Genomic DNA, 22196 nt, shown 5'->3' with positions numbered 1-22196 from the left:
TTTGCCTTGCAGTGTATTGTTGCAATTTGGACCTTGAGTATGTCAATAAAATCTATCCATCTATTGTAGAAGAAGCTATTTTTTGTGTGCTGCAATAAACACCTCCTCTACTCGAAAAATTCTTAAATTCTCTCAATTTGACAGATGAAGGTAAACATTCAATAACAAGATGACAAAGCGTAACATAAAAAAACAAAGAACAGTAAGACAAACAGGTACTGTACAGAAAATACAATGAGACAAAACAATTTGACAATACATACCGCTCCGGGCACCCTCTCTCTGTCCACCTTTCGGTGGTTTCCGGGTTCAAGGGAGGGCCCTGTTTCAGGACACGTTAACTTTTCTGTATATATGCAAATGAACATGTGAGCCCACTTCCAGTGGGTGTAACAAAAGCAGGAAATGCAGAGAAGGCTACCTGAGGAGATTTGTTGAGAACAAAGGAGGTTCTATCTATCTATCTATCTATCTATCTATCTATCTATCTATCTATCTATCTATCTATCTATCTATCTATCTATCTATCTATCTATCTATCTATCTATCTATCTATCTATCTATCTATCTATCTATCTATCTATCTATCTATCCATCCATCCATCCATCCATCCATCCATCCATCCATCCATCCATCCATCCATCCATCCATCCATCCATCCATCCATCCATCCATCCATCCATCCATCCATCCATCCATCCATCCATCCATCCATCCATCCATCCATAAAAGGGATGGTGCAGTGGTTTAAACCATTTTAAATAAAAATATATAAAAATCCTTTTTTGGGAGGGCAAATTGGTTGTACAGCACAAATTTGAGTTTCAAGCAAATAACATTTGACTAATTTGTCCTACAAAATAATTTTACATAAAGAATACAATATTAGAAATTTCACTAATTGCAGTAACAACAAATACCTTAAAAGCTCTGGATTAAGATTTTGCTTGGTAGTCCTTAAAACTGGAAGAAGAAAAAATATATATATACATATATACTGTATATACATATATATATACTGTATATATACAGTATACTGTATATATATTGTATATGTATTGTATATATACAGTGTGTGTGTGTGTATATATATATATATGTATGTATATATATATATATGTATATATGTATATATTTATGTATGTATCAAAACCTAGGGCAATAATAGCACACGGTGATCAATATTTAGCTGCCATTGGCAATGATCTATGTTCAGTCTGTTTGAAAGGATCAGGGTGGCAGTAAATGATCACTGAATGAAGAAATTAGACTGTTGATTGCCACCGATAATAATCAATCGGAAAGTCAGCACACCATCCAATCAACTATCGGAACATGTACAGTGGGGCAAATAAGGATTTAGTCAACCACTAATTGTGCAAGTTCTCCCAATTGAAAATATAAGAGAGGCCTGTAATTGTCAACATGGTTAAACCTCAACCATGACAGACAGAATGTGGAAAAAAAAAAAAAAAAAAAAAAAACAGAAAATCACATTGCTTGATTTTTAAATAATTTATTTGCAAATCATGGTGGAAAATAAGTATTTGGTCAATACCAAAAGTTCATCTCAATAATTTGTTATGTACCCTTTGTTGGCAATAACGGAGGCCAAACGTTTTCTGTAACTCTTCACAAGCTTTTCACACACTGTTGTTGGTATTTTGGCCCATTCCTCCATGCAGATCTCCTCTAGAGCAGTGATGTTTTGGGGCTGTCGTTGGGCAACACGGACTTTCAACTCCCTCCGCAGATTTTCTATGGGGTTGAGACCTGGAGACTGGTTAGGCCACTCCAGGACCTTGAAATGTTTCTTACGAAGCCACTCCTTTGTTGCCCTGGCTGTGTGTTTGTGATCATTGTCATGCTGAATAACCCAGTTACGTCTTATCTTCAAAGCCCTTGCTGATGGAAGGAGATTTTCACTCAAAATCTCTCAATACAAGGCCCCATTCATTCTTCCCTTTACACAGATCAGTCGTCCTGGTCCCTTTGCAGAAAAACAGCCCCAAAGCATGATGTTTCCACCCCAGTGCTTCACAGTGGGTATGGTGCAATTCAGTATTCTTTTTCCCCCAAACAAGAGAACCTGTGTTTCTCCCAAAAAGTTCTATTTTGGTTTCATCTGACCATAACATATTCTCCCAGTCCTCTTCTGGATCATCCAAATGCTCTCTAGTGAACCGCAGACAGGCCTGGACGTGTACTTTCTTCAGCAGGGGGACACATCTGGCCGTGCAGGATTTGAGTCCTTGGCGGCGCAATGTGTTACTGATAGTAGCCTTTGTTACTATGGTCCCAGCTCTCTGTAGGTCATTCACTAGGTCCCCCCGTGTGGTTCTGGGATTTTTGCTCACCATTCTTGTTATCATTTTGACGCCACGGGGTGAGGAGTGAGTTGAAAGTCCGTGTTGCCCAACGACAGCTCAAAACATCCCTGCTCTAGAGGAGATCTGCATGTAGGAATAAGCCCAAAAAAAAGCAGCAACAGTGTGTGAAAACCTTGTGAAGAGTTACAGAAAACGTTTGGCCTCCATTATTGCCAACAAAGGGTACATAACAAAGTATTGAGAACTTTTGGTATAGACCAAATACACTGTACTTATTTTCCACCATGATTTGCAAATAAATTCTTTAAAAATCAAACAATGTGATTTTCTGTTTTTTTCCCCACATTCTGTCTCTCATGGTTGAGGTTTACCCATGTTGACAATTATAGGCCTCTCTAATATTTTCAAGTGGGAGAACTTGCACAATTAGTGGTTGACTAAATACTTATTTGCCCCACTGTAAAAAATGATGGTTTTGGGTGGTGATACGTTATGGGTGATGCATGCACATTGGCGCAGGGAGTGGAGACCCATCAATTCCACTTCATTCTACAATAAACTATCATGAACATTGTAAAAAAAAAAACAAAAAAAAAAACTGTGCACTTTGTACATTTGTGTGTGTGGTGCGTAGGGGTGTGTGGTTTTTCATGCGCGTGTGTGTGCACGCATTTTATGCAGGCTGTCTTCGCTGTTTTTTCCACAGGAAGACGTCATCATTGCACCTGCACCACAGATGACATACATTATGGTTTCTGTCTCCGTTGTACGCCGGATGTAAAGAAATTGTGGTAGAATGACACGGATCACCTCACAACCCCTCTTCAAACTTTGAATTCACACTTAAAGCCCGTTTACCCAAATCTGGATTAATGGCCATGTAATAGGATTTCCTATTTACGTAGTAATCAAACGATAAGGAGAAGGAAGACAGGTCAGATAAGCGTGTGATCGGGGAAGAGAGTACACAAACAATATTTGTAATATGTAGAAACGAACCCAGTTTTAGGACATCTCTTGTGAGTAACGATGAGTTGACATCGTCCTACTTTTTGCTATATGATGGCCAATCCTGGTAATAACCGTTTTACCAGTATGTGTCTTGTGGCGTGTACGCACTCTAACATGTGTGTTTGTCATGCAGAGACTGCTTCTTGTTACGAAAGAAATTTCAGGATACAAAAGGCAAAAATACAGTATGGCTGGTACTCACAGCTCCAAGAGTTGACTAAACTGCCTAGCATTTCTGGCATCTAATTGGCTAAGAGGGGCCTTTACTGGATGTGTATGTGTGTATCCCAGCGTCCTCTCCATTCGCCCCTCGTGTTCCGACATCTTTACATGAGTGTATTAACTTTTATTCTTTATTCTATTCTATTCTTGGTATTTTTACATTATGCACAACTCAGATATTATGTTTAATAAGCAATAATCTAATTGTAACATGTATTTGTATTGATGCATTATAAAAGATTTATGTCTGAGTTTTGGGGTGCTTGGAACGGATTTGGGCATTTACATGGAAAACACGTCTGTACTCACAGAACTCAAGAAAGTATTTCCAGAACCAGTTCATTTTGTAAGTAGAGGTACTACTCTACAATGAAAATTCATTGACTTCACTATTACTTGACGGGTCACTTCCTCCAGACATTGCCCCACGCCTTGATGAAGGAGTAAAGTACGAAAGCTGTACCGCATACAAACAGGAAGGATTGTCTCATGAGTGATTTGGTCGAGGATTTAAGGTAATCATTATATTTTTCGCAACATGCATGCATTTTGAAACGTTGTGAACACAATGAATGGGAAAAATTAGCCGCTACGGCCGCCACATTGTATTACACACTACCGTTATACCTCAAAATATTTACGTCAAATGAATGATAACTGCCTGTTTTTTTTTTTTTTTTTTTTTTTTACTTTTAACCAAGAATCTAGACTGTTTTACGTTCATAACTATAAATATATTCTGGGATTTACGCATTTATTTACAAGAATATTCAAATTTAAAAAGCACTTTCTTTTGCCATGGAGGCCGCCACATTGGATTACACACGAGCCTTACACCTCAAAATATTGATGTAAAATGAATTATAACTGCCCTTTTTTTTGCTTTTCACCAAAAATCTGGATTGTTTTAAGTTCATATTTATAAAAAAAACAATTCAGGGATTTACGCCTCTATTTGCAAGAATTGTCAATTTACAAAGTTCTTTCTTTTGCTTTGGCGGCCGCCACATTGGATTACACACTAGCGTTATACCTTGAAATATTTACAAAAAAATAAATGACAACTGCCCATTTTTTTTTGCCTTCAACCAAGAATCTAGACTGTTTTACATTTATTTATAAAAAAAAAAATTGGGGGGGATTTACGCATTATTTACAAGAATGTAAGAATGTAAGGAATACAAATCAGCCCTGTGATCTAGAACCCAGTAATCGTGTGAATCCCTTGTGCGTGTGAGTTTGGCTTGGTGGCTCCGACGGGCCACCAAGCCCAGGGCAGGGCAGAGCAGGACCCCTCTCCGGAGCAGGCGAACCCCCAGCGAATCCCTTGGCACCCAGCCAGCGACCTGCACTGATGCATTAAAAAACGAGAACATTTTGTGAGCACAAGGCTATGTGAAAGAAAGGGGAGCAGGATGTTGCTTTTTTGCGCATCGTTGTGGCAGGAAGTGTACAAGTGTGAGTGACGCCCACACAGCAGCTTCAACAATAGAAGACAAAGCACTTTGCTTTGCACAGTTCAACACAAGGTCATTTAAAGCGCTTTAAAAATACATTAAGGTGCAACCAAAAACAAAAACAGTCAATTAAGAAATACAAATAAAAAAAATTTACATACGTACATTAAAATCACCATGGCATAGTTAAAAAGATCAACAATTAAATAAGGAAATGGAAATAAGAACACAAATGCTGACAGTCCCCGGGTTAGAACGAGTTCCGTTCCTACGGCGGCAATGTAACCTGAATTTCTGAGTTAGAATAGAATTAACTCTTTAGATACCCTTAAATGACCCCTGAGCATACCCTCCCAAGCCAAGCAGAAGAAAACCTACGATAGTCACACCAAAAGCCAAATATCTTCGATGTCTTCCACGGATAGGACTGTGAGACAGGCAGGCTTCCAGTGGTCCCATGAGTCCCTCACATAGTCCCCCGCAAAGGTCCCATCTGGGAGGACAGCTATCCTCGGGCACAGTGTCTTGTCGAAAAAAAATCTTGACAATTGCGCCGACGGACGACCTAATCAAATCCATGTTTATAGAATGAGAGTCCGGTAAACAGCTGGTCCACAGAGGAAAAAATACAAGAAAAGCAGATAGACTGGACCGACAAAAAGATAGCAGCAGATAGCAGAAGGAGCAGGGATGAAACACGTCCGCCCCCCAAAAAGGTAATCTAATGTAATGTAATGTACTATAATACTATAATATAAAGATGATGAATTCAAAGATGATGTGAGTATGCCTTCTAAAGTGAATTAAAGGTGCTGCACATAGACCGTGAACATTCCTCACAATGCCAGGTGGAGGAATAGTTGTGTTTAATGTGTTTTTGTGTCCATTTTTCCCCCTATCGTTTATGCTCGAAATTTTGTAGTTTTTGTTGGCTATGACCAATAACGTGAACAGTGAATGTAGCAGTTTCAAGGCCTAGGGCTCTATGTAGGCTAGGAATGCCACTGAGTTATTTATTACAGGAATACCATATTTCCAATGCAATAAATGTCAATAGAACTTGTTATGATATATTTATGCCATCATTACCAATGATGTCGGCGTAAGAATTTTCCGTGTAGTAGCTAGCATTTTCAATTTGTCACATTAGCAGGATTTAGCAATGTTATATTTCATGGCTAAATCTGCGTGTTAGTAACTCGTAATAGCTGAACAACATCAAGATATCATTTTCTTCAGTGTGCTGCTTTGGCCTATCATTGATCATGTTCCTTCCTAGGGTCCAAGGCAGACCCGGCTGCAGAAAGAAATTACAGGGGGGGCATTACATTTTGGGGGGGGGGGGGGGCACACTTCTTCAACGCAAATTTAGCCTGAACAATGGTGTTATTACCCGTACATTACTACATCAGTGCACTGAAATCTTTTCTGTCACTGAAGTCACAAGTGGTAGTTCATCGTAAAATCTATAAGACAAATGAAAACATACCTGTCAACCCGAGGCTGTTGGCAATCTTACAAATAGTGAAGTATGCCCTAATAAATTGGTGACTAATCTTACAACGTTCTATATAGCGTGCAATATGAAACAAAATGAATTTATTTATAATATTGTAACATATAACTTGCTGCAATCAAAGAACAATATCTTCAGCTACATCATGATTACTAAAATTTTACAGAGACTTTTGTTATAATTGTATGTAGCACTTTGGCAATTTCTATCATGGCTTGATGGCTGCACTTCAGCTCGCAATTCAGTTTGACTTGAAGGTAGTTCGTTAGTGTGTCCAATTATAAATTAAAAAGGTCAATTGATAAAATTAACTCACCGATAATCTTTGAGTCAGGAAACATTTCTTTTGCTAATTCTGAGACGTGATCAGCAATAGTTGCAGGCAAATTGTGTTCAGCAACAAATTGGCAGAATGAAATCTCGGCTTTCGTCACTTTTCATTCTGCAGACTTCATCTTTATGACCAGTGTTGGTAATCTTTTTTTTTTTTTTTTTTTTTTTTTTTTTTTTTTTTTTTTTAAGTAATTAATCAGTTACAAATTACTTCTTCCAAAAAGTAATTGAGTTAGTAAATCAGTTACCTGAAGGTAAGAGTAATTAATTACTTGGCAAAGTAACTGGTGTTACCTTTCATGTTTTTTTTTTTTTTTTTTCATTAAAAAAAACAACAACAACAACAACAAAAAACATAGTAACCTTTGCTATGTTTGGAAACCGTTTAATGTTGTGAATCAACTGTTAAAGTTGTTAAAATTGCTACCGTTTTTGCATTAGTTCCCTTCTGTCTACTTTCGACATGTTAATGTTTTAAAACTGTTTCATCATTTAAATATATAGATTCAAGTCAAGATTTTGCCGATTTAGGAGTATTTTAGATAAAAAGTTACTTAAGTTCGCTAGGAAGGTTCACTACAACAGAGCCTTTCTGAGAAGTCTACTGCTTCAAAATGGCGGCTGTTTATTAACGCCGCCGTCTGTCATTTCGCATGTAGTTCTATAAGCATTTGATATCTAGGCATAGATTGTAGGCTGTCGGCTACAGTCAGGAGCCACCTAGCCTAGCATCGCGTTTGCTACAGCGTCAAAACACTCTTCTCTCTCAGTGTCTCTGACTTTTCTCGCGTCATCAACCAACGTAGTAACGGGACGCACATTGTCTCTTTTCCGAAACGGTGACAATATCCGAACAGAGAAAAAAACCCGCAATGCTCGAAAAACGTACAGATTTTGAACGTACGGCGTACACATTTCTAAAAAAGTGCTCACTCACACAAATTACGCCGAAACCTGACAACTACAACTTGACAGGTATGCGGAAAAACAATGGTGGAATTCTGTGTGCACTTATTCAACTAAAGTGCTTCAGCGTAAATATGACATATGTACTGATAAACATGAGCACCCAATGGCCGGCGACTCGGCCCGCCCCCCTTATCTGTGATTGGCTAGAAATTGCCTTCGTTCGCTGCTCAGATTGGTTGAATTGAATGACAGATCAAGATAGGATGAATAGAGGGTTTGTCCTCTCCGTGTGTGTGTGTTTTGTGGAAGATTAAAAAAAATTACACAGTACAGTCTAATCGAGCTAGGGCGGGCACAGCAGTCTCTCAGGGCGGGCCCGGCCCCCTAATGCCCACCCATGCCACCGGGTCTGGTCCAAGGGCGTAGGTTTGCACAGGGACAGTGAGGACTAAACACTACCAACTTTTCAGGGTGGTCAAATTGTCCCTGCCAACTTTTAAGCAACCTTATTTGCATTACATAATGACTTCATTCATAAGTAATTTGGATTGTCTTCCTATATGTTCAGGGTACCCGCGGGTTATTAAAAGTATTAAAAAAGCATTGAATTTAGTTTTCCATTATTAAAGGTATTAAAAGTATTAAATTAGTGTCATAAGTCTGGAATTTTTTCACCGTGGTTTTAATTTTGAAGAACATTTCAGTGCAACCTTTTTTAAATCCATAACGAAGACGACGCGTAGAATTTTTACGATGCACTGCACTACAAATCATAATGCTCCTCGTGCGTGCGTGCTGTTAGCATCATTAGCATGAACATCACAACAGCAGGCAATCGCACAGTACTGTGTGCTAACGTAAGGAACTTAGTTGTTATGTTCGACGAAAGCCTCAACAAGACAACCAAGTCCAAACAGTTGGACCAGCATGTGAGGTATTGGATCGGCAACCAAGTCGCATCCGGATACTTTGGGTCGCAGTTTATGTTGTGCCGAAAAATAGCCGCCTCGCGTTAAATGTCCCCCCTGACGGGAACGCTTATTTATAACGCTTTATTGAGCGTTTATTTTATTATATTTATTTGCTTATTTTATTATTGAGCGCCCACACGTCACTCGTACAAACAGCTTTTTCTTACCAAACGACGGACATGGAAACGATTTTCTTGTACCGTGAATATGCATTATTTTACTCTGCTTGAACTAAAAAATGTCATACCTGTGTGATTGTCATTGGGATATGGTCGTGAAAACCTGTAGACTAATACATTTCTGTTCAAAGATGGTTATGTGGTCCAGTCCACGATTTGTTACTAAAATACAGTAGTACTACTTTGTGTAATTTATTTATCTACAACTGATTTTACAGTCGCAAATCCATTCCTGTAATGCGTCCATGAAAACATTTGGTGTTTTCATCTCAATAAAGCGTTATAAATAAGCGTTCCTGATACACAACATGGTTGACACTATTATTGGAACGAGTGCGGGGTAACGTTGATCTGAATAACATGGCATGGTGATTTAAGCATTTTTCTTGATTGAATAAGAGTATGGATTTTCTCTGTCTGATTAAAAGAAATGTCTTCAATAGCTAACAAAGGATTAACATGTGTTTTGTATACTTGTAATGTGATTAGAAAAAAACAATTACCAAGGGAAATGGTCATGTGTAGCTTTTATATTTTGTGGTAATTAATGGTAAACTACTGCCATTTAGTAGCTGTTTTTTAAACTTTCACTGCCAATTGCAAGATTTTCCCAAGCACTTTAAAGTTAAGGTGACCAACTTGACAAACACCAGTTAAGGTGACCAACTTGACAATCACCAACCTACCACCTTGACTAGGTCCTCTTAAAAGGGAAACCTGTTGTATAGCAAATGTAATTTCTGAAGTTGCTTTACAAAATCGTGTAAAATCCATTTTATCCTGGGGGGGGGGGAATCTGAAAGACCTTATATTTAAATGTGTTTTAAATGTATCTTCAGTAAATGTGCACTCTTTTGTCAAACACACTTGGTAATTGAGGTTAAATTTGATGTTCAATGCTTTATTTTTTTAATATGATTCAATATTATCTAAATAATGGGTGCGAGAAAAGTATTAATTTTCAGTTGAAATGGCATTAAAAAAGGTCTTAAAAGTCTTGAATTTAGATTTATCAATCCTGGGGGGACCCTGATGTTGTAAGGATAGAATGACAGTAGTGTTTCATCTGAAGAAAGGCTCAATTTTTGTTTTGTTATTCCCTAAGAATTTTTTTTGTCATATTTAATTTATTTAGACAGACAATTTTGAGTGGTCCTAGGACAAATGCTTATTTTTTTGGATTCCTGGATAGTTAAGAAATGATTACCATGGTTTGTATTTCTTGTGTATGATAGCATATAATTTGTGTTCAAATATTGCAATTTAAATTTGCTAATAAAATACAGACGTTTATTCTGGAAGTTTCAAAAATGTTTAATTAGTATAGTGTTTGAAAACAAAGGTTTTAATCGAACGATGTACCACTTGAACCAATACATATGCACTCCAAAAACATACCTACTTAAAACTAGTTAAAATTCCCTTGTTTTCAGTGTAAATTTACGAGAAATAAGTGAAATTATCTTCTCGTGCTTCAAGTATATTTTACTCAGATTCCTTAAAATAAGAAAAATAGCTATCTGAAAATATTCTAAACACACTTATTTTAACCAAAGAAATAATCTGAAATTTTCTTTATTCAAGGATATTGTTCTAAACATTATTTGAAAGCATTTTTTCTTGATTTTGGTGAAAAATGACCAACTTTTAGATGTATGGGTTTAATAAGAACAAATTGTAATATTTATTCAAACTAAATGGAATAATCTGACCCATTAATCTGTTAACTAGTCTTTAACACTCAAAACAAGGTTGAGGAAATTATTCAACTATATTTAAGAAAAAATATCAGATTAAGATGTTATAAATTTGCAGTGTGAAACTCAATCCAGATTTACTTTGCATTGATCATTTAGCCTATCCATTAATTAGATTCATATTCGTGAGAAATGCAGCCCTGACCCCCTTCACCCAATCTGTTTGGGCTTATTAATGTCCCGTCCCTAGCAAAAAGTGTACATGCAGGTTATGCTGATATATCGTCCCTACCAATATTGAGACCAAACCTATGCCCTTGCTAGGGTCACTTCTAAAATATTTGGGAGCACCTCTTGTCCAGAATGCATCTTCAGCAATGGAATATTCGGTTGTACCAGAAGATCAGGATATCCCATCCACCTCCACGTCAATGCCAAGGAACTTCTCAAAGCTAAAATTTAACTGGTGTGCACACATAGACACCAGGTGGTGCTCAAGCACTGGCCCGTGCCCAAGATTGTCATGATTATTAAACCATGATCATTATTATGTTAGTAATGCCGTGTCCCCCCCAGGCGTCGCAGCCATAATCAATGTGACAGCGCCCTCTGTCGTCCAAACGCGGAAGAACGCTGCAGCACAGTACATTAGCTTCCATTCACGCCCCCTCCTCCAACTAGGGTTGCCAACTCCCTGAAGAAAAAATATAGGGGACGTCATTGGCAGGGCCGGCCGGCCTGGTACCGTCACCCTTTAATTATTATTTTTTTTGTATTTGAAAAGTGATTGTTTAAAACCCGAAATACATTTTTGAGTGATATAAGCACATGAAAAACAATAATTATCAGCAATGCATTTTTAGTAAAAAAATATATACTGAAATTAAGTTAACATCTGTCATGCTAAATCTAAAACTGTATAATTTAACTCTTAAGGCCCTGAGCATTTTTTGTGTGTCTGTCTGGGGGCCGTTTTTTTTTCCTTGACTTTTTTTTTTTTAAACGTTCAAAAATAAATGCTGAGGAAAAAGTTTTATTATTTTTTTTAACAAATTAGGTGCATTCAAAGTCCCCTCAGCAATAACAGTTTTGCAAATAATCACACAAATATAATGTGGAAATGCAAACGAAATTGAGAGAACACAAAAATAATACAAATAATGAAAATAAAGTATACAACAACAAAAAAAGCAAGAAAACAAATGAGCATCAATTTCAACATGCTTTTTACTTGTACTTCACCCACACCTCTCATTACCCACACTCTTATGTTGTCTGACGTTTTCCCTATGGCACACTACAGTACCTCCTCGACCAATGAGATGAGCCAGATTGTCATTGTTCTGTCAGCTTATTAGTCAGGAGAGGCGGGGGAATGCGTTTCCTTACATATTCTTGAAAAGTACCATACCAGTATTAGTTTGTTCAACAAATATAACATTATTTTCGATTTTCATGATAATAAAGAACAAAGTGGTTCCATTGTCAGTTTATACAGGACCCGTACTTTTGTTACTAAATACCGAATGATTCCGTTTTTCAAGGGACGGTTGGCAACCCTACCTGCAGCCCCTACGCAGATGTAACACATAATGCGTACGGGCCTCCCAAACGTAGGTTGCTTAACTATTTGTCTCGTGAAGTAGCTATTGTCTCTGTGCCGAATGCCCAGTCCCACCTGTTAACCAAGGTAGGCTAGTTGCTCACCATAAATCAATTAAAAGATGTAACGTAGCGACCAGCACACTATCAGTGTTTGTAGGAAAAATCAATAATACTATATACTGTAATGCCCTGGGCTAAGAGAGGAGAGGAATCAGGAATAGCTTCACTCACGCTAATGTGACAACAATGAAAAAAATAATACAGCAGGCTGCTGCGAAGTCAGTGCGACTGCTATCACTAGCTCCCAGCTCGTTCTCTCTCACTCCTCTTGCTCGCTTCCCCTACGTCATGTACATGTCCAGAGCATCTCTTAGAGGGGCCGTATATAGTTATGGACATTACATTGTTATAGCTCATGATTTAGAAATGCGTTTGCATGTTTAGTACAAGTACTGCTACTTCGGGGGAACGTTGCTGCTTAACAAAAATTAATCAGAAACAGAATAAATGCACACAAAAAAGATATACAGTATTTGAAACTGAATAAGCTCCAAGAAAACTGTAGGCTCCCCCGTTTGAGTATGAGCACACCACACAGATACTGTTATAACAACAATGCAGTTTTAAAGCAGGCTATAAGCTTCATTTATTTGCTAAATGCCAAACATAAAATTAGTTGTGTAGTGTGCGTGTGCCCTGTGTCTAATGCCACTAAACAGGCTTATTGAGTTTTTTTTTTACCAACCACAGCAGCAATCATGCCTTGAAAGGAAAGAATAAGAAAATCAAAGTGTTTTGTTGACCCTTGCTAGTTTGGAATAGGTTGCTATTTATTTAAATATATATATTTTAAAAAATGAATGTAATTACGTACTACAACTACAATGTTTTTTCTTTTATTAATTCATATTGTTCCAACGAGACAGCCGGGCTGGCGGTTACATACAGTGCTGGCCAAAAGTATTGGCACCCCTGCAATTCTGTCAGATAATGCTCAATTTCTCCCAGGAAATGATTGCAATTACCTTTGGTTGTAAAATCTTCATTTATTTTTCTTGCAATGAAAAAACACAAAAGAGAATGGGAAAATATATATATTTTACTCAAAGCATTAAAAAATGGGCCAGACAAAAGTATTGGCACCCTCAGCTTAATACTTGGTAGCACAACCTTCAGACAAAATAACTGTGAACAACCGCTTCCGGTATCCATCAATGAGTTTCTTACAATGCTCTGCTGGAATTTTAGACCATTCTTTATTGGCCAACTGCTCCAGGTCTCTGAGATTTCAAGTGTGCCATTTTCAGATCTCTCCACAGGTGTTGTATGGGATTCAGGTCTGGACTCATTGCTGGCCCCTTTAGAAGTCTCCAGTGCCTTCTTTCAAACCATTTTCTAGTTATTTTTGAAGTGTGTTTTGGGTCATTGTCCTGCTGGAAGACCCATGACCTCTGAGGGAGACCCAGCTTTTCTACATTATGCTGCAAAATTCGTTGGTAGTCTTCAGACTGCATAATGCCATGCACATGGTCAAGCAGTCCAGTGCCACAGGCAGAAAAGAAACCCCAAAACATTAGGGAACCTCCGCCATGTTTGACTGTGGGGACCGTGTTCTTTTCTTTGAAGGCCTTGTTTTTTTTCACCTGTAAACTCTTACGTTGATGCCTTTCCCCAAAAAGCTCTACTTCTGTCTCATCTGACCAGAGAACATTCTTCCAAAACGTTTTTAGCGTTCTCAGGCAAGTTTTGGCAAACTCCAGCCTGGCTTTTTAATGTCTCTGGGTCAGAAGTGGGGTCTTCCTGGGTATCCTAACATAGAGTCCCTTTTCATTCAGACGCCGACGGATAGTACGGTTGACACTGTTGTACCCTCAGACTGCAGGACAACTTGACCTTGTTTGGATGTTAGTTGAGGTTCTTTATCCACCATCCGCACAATCTTTCGTTGAACTCTTGTCAATTTTTCCTATCCGTCCACATCCAGGGAGGTTAGCCACAGTGCAGTGGGCTTTACACTTATTGACGACACTGTGCACCTTAGACACAGGAATGTTCAGGCGTTTGGAGATGGACTTGTAGCCTTTAGATTGCCCAAGCTTCCTCACAATTTTGCTTCTCAAAGTCCACAAACAGTTCTTTGGTCTTCTTTTTCTCCATGCTCAATGTGGTACACACAAGGACACAGGACAGAGGTTGAGTCAACTTTAATCCATTTTAACTGGCTGCAAGTGTGATTGTTATTGCCACCACCTGTTATGTGCTACACGTAAGTAACAGGTGCTGTTAATTACACAAATTTAAAAAAAGGATCACAGGATTTTTCAAAAAGTGCCAATACTTTTGTCCGGGCCATTTATTTTTTTGAGTTTTGTGTAAAATTATAATTATTATCCCCCCATTCTCTTCGTTTTTTCATTGCAAGCAAAATAAATAAAACTATTACTACCAAAACATTTGTAATTGCTATCATTTTCTGGGAGAAATTGAGCATTATCTGACAGAATTGCAGGGGTGCCAATACTTTTGGCCAGCACTGTACTGTACGCTGCAAAAGATGCCCTTTTTCCCCCTCTGAACACCTGACCCCCAAATGTTCTGTGCACGCTACTGTATATATTCTTTATTATTGTGATGTTAAATTCATATTCACTTGCATGTTTATTGTTTTGCACTTTCAACTTGCTTTATAGTGTTAATAAATGTAATTCTTCAGTGTTTTGATTTTTGGGTTGTCCTTTGTACACTTCATGTGGTGTGTTTTGAGGGGCAATCGCTGTTGTTTTTTTGCGAAGTATTTTGGGGGAGGGGGGGCAAAGCTATTATGTTTCTGTTAGGTATATTTGCTTTTTAGTGAATGAGATAAGAGAACAAAGGTGGAACTTAATTATTTCAAAAAGGATTTAGTCAAAAGTTGCATTGTACACATGGGTTTGCCAGCAGCAAATTTCAGTCACAAGAGATGACGCAGATCTCTACATTGATGCTCGAAATATACTTAACGATGCATCAACAAGTATACATCAATTCAGAACTGTTGACAGGAAATATCTTGTTAAATACTAAATCGGAAATGGCACTTTGCAAATGGAGGAGAACTTCTTATCGGAGTGCCAGACTGTGGACTTGGTAGATCTCCTTCGGGAAGTTCACTTGTTGCTCCTCGTAAACGATGCTTAGACCCGCTCTGCTCACCAGACTGCGGACTATTTTCAGGTCTCGACACACACTGCTGTCCACCTCATCCGGAACTACTCCTTTGTATGATACATTGTCTTTGATGACGATGAGGCCGTTGGGCTGCAACGCTTTCTGGCAGCGGCGCAAAAACTCCACCAGGTGGTTGTCGGTCAGGTGGCCTGGAGAGGAGCATTGGATGGCTTCCAGAAGATAACAAAAATCCATTCTAATCAAGTAGAACCGCAGACTCACCGATCACCCACTGGATCCAGATGACATCATAACGCCCACTCTCCGGTACAAAGTCCTGCAGGCCACTACAAAAGTAGTTGCCCACTCTCTTGCCTTCCTCTCCCAGGTACGTCTTAGCTTTATCCAGGAATTCCTGTGTCACGTCCACAAGGTCCACGGTCTTGAAAAGAGGAAGCAGAAGTCGCTTGGAGATCCTCCCGATGCCTGCGCCGCAGTCCAGGGCGATGCCTGCGCTTGTCTTTCCTTCGCCTTCCTGCAGCGGTGACAAGAACTCAAAGGTTTCAATAATAGTATTATGATTATTTTTATCTATATTTTAATGTTATTACTTTACTACTGCATCACAGCAGGTCGGTGTTAGCAATACATTGATTTATGGAGCCTAATTTAAATATCCAGGTAGTCCCCAGGTTACGAGTTCCGTTCCTACGCTGGCTATGTAACCCGAATTTCCGCGCAACTTGGAATTCATCCTTCAAGTACACCTAAATCTCAAAATAACTACCCAAAATGTCCAAAAATATTGTATTTTGTTTAATGATGGGAGGATACACTGCTCTCTGGTGGCAGCACTGAGTCTGGCTGGACTGTTCCTTGCATGACTGTGGAGTAGACTGAGACGTCTGACATGGATAAAGGATAGTTGCGCTCAGGTTTGGCCCACATAAGGCTGTAAGTTGTTTCAGCTAATATGTATGTGCGTAAGCATTTGTAATTAAGTTTACAGCTACTGTTTGTAGAGTTACATGTGAGTGATTTGCTATGAAAATTGTAAATACATTAGGAATCGTAGCATTTCAGCTAGCAGACTTTTGTTAGGCAAATTAGGCTAATTTAATCTACTAAATTTACATATTGATCAGACAAGATGGATGCTTGGACACCAGTTGTTTGAAGTGTTTTATAGTTATGTGTGTTACAGCTTTACACATTGTCAAAAGGAAGGAAGTAAAAAGCTTCAAAAAACAATTGCCTTATTGCTGTCTGTAAAACTGAACAACTTCATGTTTAGTGAGGACAGAACACGTCATATTAATAAAGTAAAGTAAAAAAATAAGATACTGTGAGGTACAATAAGGTACTGTTTATGCGACTACAGGAAAATAAAAAAAAATAAAAATACACTGGAGACAAAATGGCGGCCGAGACTCCGGCATCATAAAGTCGAAATTGCATAAATCAAGTATGCCGTAACCCGGGGACTACCTGTCATTCATTCCATTAGAAAACACAATTTAATGTACATTGTGTGTGTTAAAAACAATACAAAAGTGTTTTACTCCGAGAAATTTGCGAAGGAAAGCCTTGGAACCGTTTATATCGATGCCAGAGATGTTTCCATAGCCTCCTAGCATGCCGTCCACCGTGGGCGGAACCTCCTTCCAGTAGCCCTCAGCATTGGAGTAGAAATTTGTTTCTCCCGATGTGTCATCCATCCTGGTGGAAGAGCAACACACACATGGTTTAACTACAAATTACACAAGGCACTTCTTCTTTTCCTGCCTGCCTCCCCCTGGTACCCCCAAGAAAAAAAATGTTATTAGGTGTGAGTGTGTTTGTTTCCTGAAAACATTAAAATATGTGTCAGTGGTCAGTGGAGTCGATTTGGGTTTATTCATGTTTCCGGTGGGGTTATTCCTGTTCCCAGTTGGTGCACACCATAAAGTTGAAAACCATTAAATAATGACACCACACGCCAGTTTGTTACACAAATATAATAAAAATCATAAACATTATTTTAACGCAAAAACCCCCTGGTCATGTGACCAATGGACTCAAAATCTGAGTTGGATGACAGCGCTCCACTGGCTGAATGACTTAGGCTACACCTCTCCTTTGTACATTATACACCTGTTTGGAGCAAGTCTCTGTTGAATATTCAACGTAAAACTAACTTCATTGCGCACTGTAGGCTATATCAGTGTTTGAAATTATATTTCTATCATCTCACCCTTAAACCATAAAGTGTACACTTGTATTTAATAATTATGTCACAGCAGCCATTAACAATAAGTTGTCTTTTTGAAGTGTACTGTTCAAGCTGCAAGTCATTTGTGTTACAATGACACCATTAACAATAAGTTGTCTTTTTGAAGTGTACTGTTCAAGCTGCAAGTCATTTGTGTTACAATGACATGTTTGCACAGGCATATTGATTTTGACAATGTACATTGTTCAAGTCATACACGCTGTTATAAATGTTCATACTTGAATTCTTATTGCTTACAATACATTTTTATAAACTTAATGTTTAGACTGCATGTACAATTGTTAAATACAGTATATCAAATTGAATGTTGGTAAATAAATCAACAAGAAATAGTTAATCTGTATTTCATGCATTGATTCAGATTTTCAAATTATATAACAGTCCGCTTGGGCAAATTTATCGTCATTTATCGTTATCGAGATAAATCTGCTCAATTTATCGTGATACATGTTTAAGGCCATATCGCCCAGCCCTATTACGTAGTAGTCATTTTATATCTGGTAAGATGCATTTAATATATATTTAGAGGGTTTTGGGCTGAGAACCACAATTAAGATCATTGCTAGGCTAATCGCCGACAACATACACTCAGACGTTGTGAATGAACTACCTGAAAATATATAATTATAAGGGGATAATCAGACAGTTGTCATACAATTAATTTACAATTTCACTATTGAGGTCAAAAGCCAAAAAATAAATTCAACTAGGGACAATCGCACTATCGCACTTCATATTTATTACGTATTATATATGTATATAGTGAGAGTGCTATCGCTAAACCATATAAACATTAAAAGCCCTAGCTCCATTGACAAATGATATGAAATACATTAGACTTGACAGTGGATGTTAGCAAGAACAAAAGATTTTGAATTGAAAATTTCGTAACTCACCTTCCGAGCACAAGATTCCTGCCGAACTTTCGTGTACGAGGACCTGTTTCACCCAACCAGCAACGTAGCATTTATAAGCCTCCAAGCTCTTAAAGTTTTTCAAACTTTCGTGAGAATAGGTTGATTTTGTGTGGACCAGATAGTTGTAAATATCAGGATATCATATGTCAGGCGAAGCCAGCGGGTCGAAAAACATCGATGTAGGCATCAAATACAGATCTGGCGAATGGATAAACTGAAGCTTTTCCACGTAACACCTTTTATGCAACGGATCCAATGAGTTTACAGCGTCAGATAACACCGGGGCTTCCATGAATTGCTCTATAACTTGCTCGACTAATTGAAAACAATGAAGGTAATAGACCTCCGTGAAGTTGGCCCCCCATCAGACGCAAATTTATATAAAAATTATGTCAATCGTTTGTGCTATGATTGTGCTGGTTTGTGCTGCAAAAAGTTTCGTTTGTGCCATCATCGTTTTGCAGTTATTAAACATTGTTTTTTAGGTCATCCAGAGTTCACCCAGCCCCCCATCTGTGGCGGAATGGAACCCCGGTGGTGTCATTTGATTCTGCCTCGTTAGTGCTGGATTGTGCTGCAAAAAGTTTTGTTTGAACTGCTACGGTTTTCGAGATATTCATAAAAATGTCTAGTGATGACGTCACGCGCAGCCCCCCATCAGACGCAAATTTATATAAAAATTATGTCAATCGTTTGTGCTATGATTGTGCTGGTTTGTGCTGCAAAAAGTTTCGTTTGTGCCATCATCGTTTTGCAGTTATTAAACATTGTTTTTTAGGTCATCCAGAGTTCACCCAGCCCCCCATCTGTGGCGGAATGGAACCCCAGTGGTGTCATTTGATTCTGCCTCGTTAGTGCTGGATTGTGCTGAAAAAAGTTTTGTTTGAACTGCTACAGTTTTCGAGATATTCATAAAAATGTCTAGTGATGACGTCACGCGCAGCCCCCCATCTGCGGCGGAATGGAACGGCGATGATGCCATTTTTTTCTTCGTCGTTAGTGCTGGTTTGTGCTGCAAAAAGTTTTGTTTGAACTGCTACGGTTTTCGAGATATTCATAAAAATGTATAGTGATGACGTCACGCGCAGCCCCCCATCTGCGGCGGAATGGAACGGCGATGATGCCATTTTTTTCTTCGTCGTTAGTGCTGGATTGTGCTGCAAAAAGTTTTGTTTGAACTGCTACGGTTTTCAAGATATTCATAATAATGTAAAGTGATGACCTCAGTTTTCAGCGCTGCGGGCCGCACAATCGGTTCTTGTCTCGTGACGTTTCTGGCGCAATGCATTGTGGGTTTTCGTGTATTGTACAACAACAAGAAGCCCGTGACGCGATCCTTTGCTCGGCATCCATTCTGCGTGGTAATCGTTGAAAATGGTACACTCGTGTTGTTTGAAAGACTGCCATTCTCGGTCCCATGATAGAAACGAATGCAAAAAGGATGGGATACGTTTTTTTTTAGCATTCCCGCCTGGAAGAGAAAATATGGAACTCCGATGAGTTGACCAAGAGGCTTCGAATGGTTGCAGCGGTGAGAAGAAAGGCCATCGCTTTTCATTCATCAACTGAAAACATGTCGGTCTGTTCCCTACATTTCCATAAAGGTAAGTAACTGGAAGTGTTAATGTTCTTCGGACGCTGATACTGACTGCATTTAAACGCTTATGGCGTGTGGTTGTGTTGCTTGCTTTGGCTAACCACGCTAGTGTCTAAGAGAGGCTAACTGTAGCCCTACTGGCTAACTGTGCATAAACCACAGGCGTTCACCGTATGATACTAGTACACTAAAAAACAGTTCAAAGGTAACAAAGTAAGGGTATTAATGAAGATGTAACAGCACACCATGAATGATTATAAGTATGGGAGATGTGTTAGAAAAAAATGCTATATTTACCTCCCGCTTAGGCTACTGATATGCTTGACCAAGCAGTCTGTGGAGGAGACTTCAGATCTACTAAATCACCAGAAGAAATCTTCTGCTTGTTTGTTATGCCTAATGATCAGTTAAACTTAAAAAATAAATAATTAATAAATTTAAAAAAATCTGTTGCATACACATCAGTGCCATATGAAGGCAGTTCCCACCAGTTTAGACACACTACAAAGCTTTAAAATCCATTTTAAGTAACTAATGTTAACCTGTTGTATGACTGATACGACTTTTGTAATTGCAGGAAAACCAGCATATGAAAGAAATGAGGCAGACCCTGACTGGGCACCATCCTTACGCCTGGGACACACATGTGTTCAACCCACCAACGTGGACCGCTCTTCTAGACCAGGGGTTCCCAACCTATTCCACTAAGGCACACTGTGGGTGCAGGATTTCATTCTTACCAAACAAGATGACAACACTTTTTCCCCAATCTGGTGTTTTACAAGTGCAATCAATTGATTGCAGTCAGGTGTGGCTTGTTTTAGCAGAAGCCTCATTGGTTCAACTGTCTCTGCTGGATCGGCTGGAACAAAAACCAGGACCCACAGTGTGCCTTGAGGACTGGGTTGAAAACCCCTGTTCTAGACGAAGTAGGCATGAGAAATTGAGGATGGAGGAGGACGTTGGTGCGCTACAGGAGGAGCCTTCAGCGCCCTTCAGATGCTCCTTCTGACCTTCATGCGCCTGCGTTAGGACCTGTCTGCACTACACATTGCACACATATTCCATGTTTCCCGTAAGACTGTGTACTGAGTGTTCAATGACATGGTGCCCTTTTTACATGCTAACTTGAGACGAGCAATTGTTTGGCCCAACAGAGAAACACTCTATAAAACAATGCCTCACGAGTTTGTTGAGTCCTTCAGACGCAGAGTTGCAGTGATTATTGATTTAAAAAAAAAAAAAAAAAAAAATAACAGAGAAACCATCAAATATTAAGGCCCGTGCGCAAATGTTTTCTAGTTATAAGCATAACTACACCATGAAATACCTAATTGGAATCACACCAAAGTGGGGAATTTGTTTCATGTCAAAAGGTTGGGGTGGTTGCACAAGTGACAAACATATCACCTTGAACAGTGCTTTGCTCAATAACCTTTTGCCTGGGGACATTGTCTTGGCTGACAGAGGTTTTGATATTCAAGAACACGTGGGTATGTTATGTGCAGAGGTCCAACTCCCTGCGTTCACAAACGGTCGCTGTCAGTTAGCTGGTAGAGATGTGGAGGAGACTAGGAAGATGGCACATTTGAGGATCCATGTTGAACAGGTAATTGGTAATCTTTGCCAGAAGTATAAGATCCTAACAGGAACTATACCTATTAACGTGGTTCTGCCATGTGACGGCGAAGATTGCACATTGTTGTAAAGATTGTTTTATGTTTGCGGTGCCCTTACAAACCTTTGCCCAACTGTTTTGTAGTTTGTACTGTTATACGTGAAAGGTACCATTTAGTATGCTAACAGTTTCAGCCTTTCAAATTTAGCTGTTATTGATTTTTTGTATTTTGTTGTGACTTGATTGTACTTAATAAAACATATGAAGTCATCTTGAATCCTATTCTTTGTAAGTACAGCATTTGTGTCAATACTGTATTTTATGTATGTATATATATATACACACACACGCATAATAATGTTTATACAAAGGACGACAGTTTACTACTTTGGCCGGGTGCTTTTAATGTTGCCA

The 22196-nt window shown here is 38.8% G+C and overlaps 1 protein-coding gene and 1 long non-coding RNA gene across 3 annotated transcripts in view; one reads left to right on the top strand and one right to left on the bottom strand.

Annotated features, from left to right (window-relative positions):
• Window positions 1-15115: 15115 nt before the first annotated feature.
• ntmt1 (N-terminal Xaa-Pro-Lys N-methyltransferase 1) overlaps window positions 15116-22196 on the bottom strand; it is a 70009-nt gene continuing 62928 nt past the window's right edge. For both annotated transcript variants that reach the window (XM_057818869.1, XM_057818867.1), the window contains 3 exons: window positions 16941-17097; window positions 15661-15913; window positions 15116-15587 (listed from right to left, as the gene is read on the bottom strand). In XM_057818869.1, the coding sequence (XP_057674852.1) occupies window positions 15331-15587; window positions 15661-15913; window positions 16941-17096 (666 nt within the window). In that variant the 5' untranslated portion in view covers window position 17097 and the 3' untranslated portion in view covers window positions 15116-15330. The remainder of the gene's footprint in view (window positions 15588-15660; window positions 15914-16940; window positions 17098-22196) is intronic.
• Window positions 19895-20846, top strand: LOC130905453 (uncharacterized). Its single transcript, XR_009061095.1, has 3 exons — window positions 19895-19944; window positions 20030-20171; window positions 20742-20846. It is a non-coding gene; the product is annotated as an uncharacterized LOC130905453 (long non-coding RNA).

Source organism: Corythoichthys intestinalis, chromosome 17 (assembly GCF_030265065.1).
Source record: "Corythoichthys intestinalis isolate RoL2023-P3 chromosome 17, ASM3026506v1, whole genome shotgun sequence".
Taxonomy (NCBI): domain Eukaryota; kingdom Metazoa; phylum Chordata; class Actinopteri; order Syngnathiformes; family Syngnathidae; genus Corythoichthys; species Corythoichthys intestinalis.
The sequence above is the reverse complement of the archived record's forward strand: the minus strand, read 5'-3'. Positions and strand labels throughout refer to the sequence as shown.